We start from the raw sequence: 9,618 nt of genomic DNA on the forward strand, positions 1-9,618 counted from the left end.
CGGCATGTGGGATCTTCCCGGACCGGGGCACGAACCCGTGTCCCCTGCTTTGGCAGGTGGACTCTCAACCACTGCGCCACCAGGGAAGCCCATGCAAACCCACCTTTTGAGATGGGTATTGGGATGCTGTCTGTCATGGGCCCGTTTTCCAGGTAGTTAAGAAATGAGTCAGAGCCGCAAAGGTGGGATGCGCCCCTGGCAGGCTGGTTCCTGCTGCAAGCATCATGCTGGCAACCTCATTTTTGTACCTTCCGTGCCTGGATCATAGTAGACGCTCAATGAAAGTGTGTGAGGTCACAGGATCCCAGGCCTTGGGGTGTTCCCCTTGGACCTGGAGAAAGGCCTGATGCAGAAGCCACCGCCAGCAGGGTATCCTTTGTCTCTTGAGCATTGCGATGGTATGGGAACGCTTATTAGTCCCTTTGGAGACTTGACAAAACTAAGGCTCAGAGAGGTTTAGTCCCTTGCCCAAGGTCACACAGCTCCACCTAGTCGGGATTAGAGCAAAGGGCTATTTGACTCTGAAGTCTGTGCTCTCCAGAGCAGCTCACCTACAGTTTGCCAGGTACCTGGTGGGAGGGAACCACAGGTGAATCAGACCTGGTCCTTTCCCCAAGGGAGAGATAAGGCCAGGCCAGCTGCAGATCCAGCCTATAATCCTGGGCAATAACAGCTGCTCCCTCCCAGGTTGACAGTGGGTCCCTGACAATGTCCTGATGAATCTGGGTTCCCATCTTATGGTGGAGGGGAGACTGAGGCACCAGGTCTTGGGGCCCCAAGCTGTACTTCAAATCCCTAGCACATTGGGGTCAATTCTGGGAGCTTTGCTGGAGGAGGGAAGTAGAAGCTGGGAGCTTAGGGGCCCCCCACCTGACTCCCTCCCTGTCTCTGTCCCCATCTGCCCTGTCAGAAATGTGGAGCCCAGGCCTGTACGCCGGGGAGCAGGCTGAGCTGGCCAACTCACCCCCGCACTGCAACCTCACAGTGAAAGACCTCCTCCTCTCTGGCAGTGGCGGGGACTTGGTGAGCAGTCCCCACCCGACCCCTGGAGCATCAGAGGTGGGAGGGCACTGGGGTTCATGGGGCCCCAATACCCCCATTTTGGAGACTGGAAGACAGTCACAGACAGGGGCTGATAGTTGTCCAAGGTAAGTCCAAGTCACTTACTCTGACTTACACCCAGAGTAAGTCAGTGGGTCCCAGTCCTGAGTTCTCTGTCTCCTGGGCTGGGATACTTTCTACTATAGTAGTAGTATTAAAAAAAAAAAAGGGCTAAAACTTACCAAGCATCTACTATAGGCCAGGCACTCTTCTAAATGCTCTTAATGTATCATCTTTTAATTCACAGCAACCCTGAAAACTGGGGCTCTTATCTTAATTCTACGTTTGAGGAAATGGGCACAGAGAGGTCCAGTAATTTGACCTAAGTCACACAGCTGCTGCAGGCTTAATCCCTGGGCTGGCCCATTGGGCCTACTGTGCCCATTGCACGCTGACTGAGGGCTGTCTATCTTGCCCTGGGGTTCAACTACAGGTAAACCAGACCTGAGAACCCAATCAGTACCTCCATTTCTCAGATGAGAAAGCCAATGCCCAGAGAGGTTAAGCCACAAACCCAAAGTCACACGGCAAGAAAGTGGCCGAGTCAGAATTTGAACTCTAATTTGCCTGATGCCCAAAGTTGTCCTGACAACCTCTAAGAAAGAGCAGAACACCCCTCTTGACTTGAGAGATGCGCGGTGAGCACCAGCTGTGTGCTCAGCCTCTGGGGACCTCATGGTCAAAAGGGGAAAACTGACTGCTCATGGAAGTGTACCCATAAGGGAGAGAGGCTGGAGGGGCATTGCAGGTCCAGGAAGGCTTCCTGGAGGAGGCAGAACTTCAGCAGGTCTTGAAAGATAGGAAAGGTGAATGACTGCTCTGGAAATACTAACTGGCTTTTGTAAATGTGTCAAGTTTAATACCGTTGTTCTGTGTGTGAACAACGTTGGGAAGTGGAAGACCTTATCCCCATTTGGCAGATGAACATACTGAGGCTTGGATCCTGGAGAGAAAATGGTTGGGCTGATCCATGGCCTGGAATTCTAGGGAGTGGAATTTGATCCAGCGAATGTCAGGCTGCCCCAATCTCCACCTTTATTCCTGAGCCTCCCATTCCATGGTGTGACATTCCTAATACTTGGCTCTCTGATGACCCGATTCTTTCATTTTCAATGTTTCTATTTCATAATTTAAATTTAATTTAAAAAAATTTGAATAGGCAAATGCATTCACATAGTCCAAGTTCCAAAGGTACAAACAAGTAGACAGGGAGAAACACCCCTCACCCCCATTTCCTGGAGGCTCACTTAACCTGTGCCTTGTGTGTTGGATTTTCCCTTTGCTGTTGCAGAATGCACTGCAAGGAATGTTCAGAGCCCAGAGAAGTGCCTGGCATGTAGTAGGTGCTAAATACATAGCTGTCTAATGACTACTTGTGAAACAAATGAAAAACTTGTATCTAAAGAGCAATTCCTGGAAGTGGAATTGCTGGGTCAGAGGGCTGTGTGCTGGTTCTTTGGAGCCCTAGTGCCAGTGGGGACTCTACAGCAGATGGATCGATTGTTTCTCAGACCTGATGCCTCTTTCATTTCCCAGAGGCGGTCACTCTCCCTGCCCTCAAAGCAATTCTGCTGGTTTCCCCACAGCAACATCACCTGGCAGCCCCAAACCTGTTGCGCCTTGGGACCGAGCACAGCCAGGAGCTGGTGCTGACAGAGGATGAGAAGAAGCTGTTGGCCAAAGAAGGCATCACCCTGCCCACCCAGCTTCCCCTCACCAAGGTGAGTCAGTGGGACCCCTGGCTCTGGAGCTCGCCCCCTTTCCTGCAGCTACTTGCCCATGAGTCTCACCTTTGGGTCTCCCACACTAGAATGTTAGGACGTGTCTGTCACCAGAGCCAGAAAAATCATCCTCAAAGCCACCGCGATGGGGGCTTTCTAGCTGGCCGCAGTCTCCACCCAGCCTGTTCACTCAATATCAGTATCTGAGTTTGCTTTTCCAATTGGAAGACCTCTCTTAGTCTTGATAACTGGGCTCGGGAAAGGCGCTGTTCCCACAGATGGCCAGAAGATGGTGGGATTGCACCAGTGCACAAAATCCAGTTGCCAATTCGGGACTGGGTTTGGGAGCTGGGAAAACCTTCAGAACCCAGGACCCCTCTAGAGATTCTGCAAGAATTTCAGGGCAGAAAATCTGGTCTTCAAGTCATCATGGGTCTGCCCTCAAGTCCCTGAGTCTGGGATGGCTCCCTTGGGAGGATAATGGGGTGAAGTTGTGGGGTCTGGACAAGAGAGCGGACCGTCCAGACTGCCTCAGTCTGCTCCCCATGTCACTCTGCAGTATGAGGAGCGAGTGCTGAAGAAAATCCGCCGGAAAATTCGGAACAAACAGTCAGCCCAAGAAAGCCGGAAAAAGAAGAAGGAATATATTGATGGCCTGGAAACTCGGTAAGGCTGGGATCCCGGGACACCACACTTAAGGGGGAAACTGAGGCCTGAGAGAGGGATGCAATGGAGCTAAGGTCACAGTTTTCAGGATCTGACAAAATTAGAGTTGTTTCCTTCTCTGGGAGAGACGATTTTTCACGTGAATTGCAAGGATGGAAAAATGCCTAGTAAGGTGGTACAGGGCTCAGGTTCGAGGCCCCTTAATCCCCTAGAAGATGTTGTGCCAAGAAGGGAGAAGGTATCATCCATCTTGTCCTGGCTCTTTGCCTGAAGATGGGACATTTACTTCCCTTGCTGAGCATCACTGATCCTCAGAGCTGTCATGGCTTCCTTTGGTGGGGGAGAAGAAAGGCAGAATTTCCTCAACTTAAGAACTGTGCACCCAGGACTTCCCTGTTGGCGCAGTGGTTAAGAATCCACCTGCCAATGCAGGAGACACAGGTTCAAGCCCTGGTCCAGGAAGATCCCACATGCCACGAAGCAGCTAAGCCCGTGCACCACAACTACTGAGCCTGTGCTCTAGAGCTTGTGAGCCACAACTATGGAGCCCACGGGCCACAGCTACTGAAGCCTGCATGCCTAGAGCCCGTGCTCCACAACAAAAGAAGCCACTATGATGAGAAACCTGTGCACCACAACGAAGAGTAGCCTCCACCTGACACAACTCGAGAAAACCCATGCGCAGCAACAAAGACACAATGCAACCAAAAATAAATCAATTAATTAAAAAAAAACAGAACTGTGCACCCCAGGACTTCCCTGGTAGTCCAGTGGCTAAGACAACACGTTCCCAATGCAGGGGGCCCAGGTTCGATCCCTGGTCGAGGAAATAGATCCCACATGCCACAACTAAGATCCACGTGCCGCAACTAAGACCTGGCGCAGCCAAATAAGTAAATAAATAAATATTAAAAAAGAAAAAGAACTGTGCACCCCAATCTCATCCAATCGCCTCTCTCAACTCATTTAGGCTACTGAGGGATGGGCTCCTCTTTATTCTTTAATAGAAACCTAAAAACTTAGCTTGCTCACTTTTAAAACCAAAAGTGATTTAATTAAGTGTTACAGATTTGGGTTTTCTATTTCTTTTCTAGTCAATTCTGAGATGTCATATTCTTCTGGGAAGTTGTCCATTTCAAATTTACTGACATAAAATTGTTCATAGTTCTCTCCTATTATTTTTTTAAGTTCTGAATAATTTATAGTTGTGCCCTTTTTAATTACTCATGTTGTGTATTTGTGCCTTCTCTTGTTTTTTATCTTGGTCAATCTTGCCAGAAGTTTGTCTGTTTTATTATTCTTTTCAAAGAATGAATTTCTGGCTTTTCCTCCCACCCAGTTGTCTTTTTGTATTCTAGTTCCTTTATTTCTACTCTTAGCTTTATTGTGTCTTTAGTTGTGTTTTGTTTTGCTTTTGGTGGGGAAGATCTATTCTGTTGTTCTTTTGCTAACTGTTAAATGTGTATGTTCAGCTGGTTGAGCTGTAATAAGGTTATACATTTGGGGGGACTTCCCTGGTGGTCCAGTGGTTAAGACTCCATGCTTCCACTGCAGCAGGGCACAGGTTTGATCCCTAGTCAGAGAACTAAGATCCCGCATGCTGAGGGGCCAAAAAAAAAAAGAAAAAGAAAAAAGGTTATATATTTTCCTCTCAGCACTGCTTTATCTGCATCTCATACATTTTGGTTTGTACCATTGTCATTACCATTTGGTCCCTAGGTCTTTCTTAATTTACACAGTGGATTCTTCTTTATCCCATGAGTTATTTAGAAGGAGGGCCTTTTAGTGGGAGAATTTATTCTCTTCCCTGGTTGTGATATGAGGACTAGCATATCCTCATGCCGTGATTTGAGTGTTTTGTTTTTTTTAAAGATTTCTTGATGTGGACCATTTTTAAAGTTTTTATTGAATTTACTACAATATTGCTTCTGTTTTATGTTTTGGTTGGGTTTTTTTTTTTATCTTTTTTTTTTTTTTTTTTTTTTTTTTTTGCTTCAAGGCATATGGGATCCTAGCTCCCAACCAGGGATTGAACCTACATCCCCTGCACTGGAAGGTGAAGTCTTAACCACTGGACTGCCAGGGAAGTCCCATGATTTGAGTGTTTTAATTCTACATCTGAGTGGTCTGGGCAAAGACAGCATTAACAGATGGATGCAGATGGGAAAGGTGGGGTTCCCGGACTGGACCCCAAAACCCTAGATGGAATGATCACATTGTCTTGTTCCTCAAATGTACTCTGCTAAGCCCCTAATCAACTTTACTTCATATCAGTGCCCAACTGCTCTATGAACTAGGTAACTGTATCTCCACTTTACAGATGAGGGGACTGAGGCCAGACAGCAGAGCGCCTCAAGGTCACAGGGAGGGTGAAGATTGTAACTTGGGTCTCCTTGGACTCAGTTGCCATGCTACTGTATCTTCTCAAAGCATCACTGCCTGAGTTTGGTGGTCCATTTCCAATCCTGGGGGCTCAGACCAGAAGAAAGCCCCCACACCAATGCAAAGATGGTACCTAGGAGCCAGGCAGAAGTGGGTTCAAATTCTGGCCTTGTTACAGACTTGCCAGGGTGACTTTGGATGAATGACTTACCCTCTCTGGGCTTCGGTTCCCTGCCTGTACAGTGGGGCCTCACAAAGAGATGTTAGTTTGACCTGTTGGTGACAGGCATATTCTGAATGTCACTGTGATGTTGCCTCTTCAGGATGTCAGCCTGCACTGCCCAGAACCAGGAACTTCAGAGGAAGGTCTTGCATCTTGAGAAGCAGAACCTGTGAGTATTGGTCAAACTGGGGCAGAGAACAGGAGGAGCTGACCCCAGAGTCCCTTGCAGGAGAGGTGGACATGGGGGGACAGGCTGTGTGATGGCAGGGCAGAGCAGGGGGTAAGGGCTCCACTTAGAAAGGGGGAAGCCTGCAGAGAAAAGGGGTTTTGGACTTGGGCCCTTGAAGGATGTATAAGAGTTCACTAAAGGGAAGATGCTGCCGGTAGAGGAAATGGCATATGAATGGCTAAAGGCTAGGAGTATGGTATGCTGGATAACTGCAGGTGATTCCATCTGTGGGTGCATTTACTTAGTCAATTTTTTGGGGGGTGTCATGGATGATGCCGTTACAGGTGTTTGTGAAATAGCTTGTGTTAACACTTTAGTTGTGATGGGAGGAGGTGGTATTTCCTCCCCCCCGTCGTGGTCAACCTCCCGATTCACATTTTGAACTGTTGGATGTCTGCTCTGGTGGCAGAGAGGACTTTGTTGCATTCATTCAGCTTTGGGGAAGAAATGTATGCCGCTGTCAAGTTGTTGGGTGTTTTTTCAACCTTAAATCTTTTATCCCCCTGCATATATACATTCATCTTGTCACAAGGTCGGTGTTGCCTCCATAATTGAGTTAATACAGGCTAACTTTCCATCTTCTGTGATGTCCTGTTTGAAGTTTAAACAGCTTGATCTATTTTTAAAAAACCTATCAGCATATTCTTCATGTTGTGTGGACAGTGCTTCGTGCCTTATTCTTTCATAGAATCGTCTGTTTGAAAATAGTGAGGGATTGATTTTTTTTCCTAATAAATTTATTTATTTATTTGTTTATTTATTTTTGGCTGAGCTGGGTCTTCGTTGCTGCACGTGAGCTTTCTCTAGTTGCAGTGAGCGGAGGCTACTCTTCGTTGTGGTGTGCAGGCTTCTCATTGCAGTGGCTTCTCTTGCTGTGGAGCATGGGCTCTAGGCGCACGGGCTTCAGTAGTTGTGGCACGTGGGCTCAGTAGTTGTGGCTCGTGGGCTCTAGAGCGCAGGCTCAGTAGTTGTGGTGCACGGGCTTAGTTGCTCTATGGCATGTGGGATCTTCCCAGATCAGGGCTTGAACTCGTGTCCCCTGCAGTGGCAGGCGGATTCTTAACCACTGAGCCACCAGGGAATTGATTGATTCTTACGGTGGTATTTAGAAGGGAATTTTAGTTCTTTTCTTTCTGTGCTATAATGTAGCTATGTTTAAACTTTCCAACCAGGTCGTATATTTTCTACTAACCTGTTTTTAACCTGAGGAAAATTCTTGAGCCATTGTTTCCAAGTAGCTTCCACTGAGTATTTGCTACATTGGCATACTTCTAGATCAAACTGTATGGCCCTACTTACTCAATTTTTATTTAGCATCTACTCTGTGCCAGGCATAGTTCTGGACACTGGGGCCCAAACAGTGAACAAAACAGACCCAGCCCCTCCACTTAAAGACTCACAGTCTACTGAGAAACAGACTCAAGACAAACAAAAATATATGAAAGATCATTCAAATAGTGATAGCCACTGGGAAGAAAAATAAACTAGGGGGAAGGGGCTAGGGAGTGAGGGGGGTGCCATTTTAGGCAGGGAGGTCAGATAAAGTGACATTTGAGATGAGACCCAACAGCTAAGAAAGAAGCAGCTACAAAAAGACCTGTGGGGGTGGGGCAGGGGAACAGTGTCCTTGGTACCGAGAGAACAGCCTGTGCAGAGGCCCTGGGGCAGGAATGCTTGTGCGTAGGAGGAACAGTGAGGGGCTGTGTGTCTGGAGCAGAGTGAGCGAGGGGGAGAGAGGGAGGAGGGGAGGGCAGGGAGGGGACGGGACTGGCTGTGCCAGGCCTTGTGGGCCTCGGGGAGGACTTGGGCTTTTACTTCCGAGGGAGATGGGAACTCTGGGAGGGTTGGGAGAAGTTGCCTCACATTTGAAAAAGTGTGGAGCATGAACTCTAGAGGAGGCAGGAGAAGCTTGGGGGGCCCAGAGGCTGGGGCCAGTGTCCAGGCGAGCAGTAATGGCAACCTGGATGGAGAAGGTGGGGTGGCAGAGAAGTGGGTGAGATGTTCAGTGATTTATTGAGGGAGATTCTGGGACTTTTAAGAGCAGTGGGGCCTTGAAGGATGGACGGGATTCAGACTTCAGCCAGGCTGGGGGACCCCAGGAATCACAGGGAGGCAGGTCAAGGCTATGTAGGGATCAAGCAAGTCTTCCTGTTTCCACTAAGGTCCCTCTTGGAGCAGCTGAAGAAACTCCAGGCCATCGTGGTCCAGTCCACCAGCAAGTCGGCTCAGACGGGCACCTGCATAGCGGTGAGTCCTGACCCCCAGCTCCAAGGGGCTTGTCAGCCTTGGCAGAGGGTCCTGTGGGGGAGGTGAGTGTGAGTAGGAGGACGGCCGGCCCTGAGCCCTAGCTCACGCGTGCTCCAGTCTTCTGGGCCTCAGTTTCCCTGCCTATGAGACGAGTGTGCTCAGGGGAGGGGGAGGGATGGGGTGACCCTGCCCCCATCTCCACCAGGTCCTGCTCTTCTCCTTCGCCCTCATCATCCTCCCCTCCATCAGCCCTTTCGCCTCCAACAAAGCTGAGAGCCCTGGAGACTTCGTGCCTGTACGAGGTAGGTGGACCAGGGGGTTGCTCCTCCCTCAAAAACCCTCTGGGCTGCCCCGTGGGCGCACTCCCCTTGGATCCCCAGCCCCCATACTGGGCCACTGGGGGAGGGGGAGGAGGCCCCCTTGCAACTGCTTCCTGAGGCTGGGGGCTAAAAGAAAGAAGGGACCCAGCCCCCCAGGCCATCCCTCACAATCCCCCAACCCTTGCTCAGTTTTCTCCAGAACTTTGCACAACGATGCTGCATCCCGTGTGGCTCCCAACACCGTGCCAGGCTCCGAAACCCCAGGACATGGGCCCAAGGCTGGCACACTTCAGGAAGGGTCTCCAAGCAGCCCTCAGGGGGAATGGGGATCCCGGGACCCGCCGGCTCCGGACAACTCGACGGAGGATCTGGACAACGGGACCCTGGTCCAGGGCAACTCCATGAAGGAGCTGGACCGGGCCGCCCTCCTAGACTGTGCCCGGCCTGAACAAGCACTTGGCCCAGGGCGCATGGGGCTGGAGGTAGCAGTGGGGGAGCTGTGAGCACCACGGGTACGTGCCCCCAGGCCCCTCTAGTCAGGTGTGCTACAGTGGACAGAGACAGGCACAGGGATCCGAGGTGAGGGAGAGACCCCGGCGATGGTGTCAGGATGGAGACGCACAGACTCACAGCTTCAGACCCAGGTACCCAGGCCCATGCAGAAACTGATGCTCAGACACAGACCATAAGGCCACAAAGCCTGAGAAATACACATACAGACCCAGGTGC

At 50.0% G+C, this 9,618-nt stretch overlaps 1 protein-coding gene across 7 annotated transcripts in view; it reads left to right on the forward strand.

Moving 5' to 3' along the window:
- CREB3L3 (cAMP responsive element binding protein 3 like 3) overlaps positions 1 to 9,590 on the forward strand; it is a 40,279-nt gene extending 30,689 nt beyond the window's left edge. For all 7 annotated transcript variants that reach the window (XM_029218965.1, XM_029218969.1, XM_029218972.1 and 4 more), the window contains 7 exons: positions 911 to 1,023; positions 2,688 to 2,822; positions 3,382 to 3,488; positions 6,194 to 6,262; positions 8,485 to 8,569; positions 8,775 to 8,871; positions 9,079 to 9,590. In XM_029218965.1, the coding sequence (XP_029074798.1) occupies positions 911 to 1,023; positions 2,688 to 2,822; positions 3,382 to 3,488; positions 6,194 to 6,262; positions 8,485 to 8,569; positions 8,775 to 8,871; positions 9,079 to 9,392 (920 nt within the window). In that variant the 3' untranslated portion in view covers positions 9,393 to 9,590. The remainder of the gene's footprint in view (positions 1 to 910; positions 1,024 to 2,687; positions 2,823 to 3,381; positions 3,489 to 6,193; positions 6,263 to 8,484; positions 8,570 to 8,774; positions 8,872 to 9,078) is intronic.
- The last annotated feature ends 28 nt before the right edge of the window (positions 9,591 to 9,618 follow it).

This window comes from Monodon monoceros, unplaced genomic scaffold (genome assembly GCF_005190385.1).
Source record: "Monodon monoceros isolate NGI ecotype Baffin Bay Population unplaced genomic scaffold, NGI_Narwhal_1 Super_Scaffold_12, whole genome shotgun sequence".
NCBI classification, from domain to species: domain Eukaryota; kingdom Metazoa; phylum Chordata; class Mammalia; order Artiodactyla; family Monodontidae; genus Monodon; species Monodon monoceros.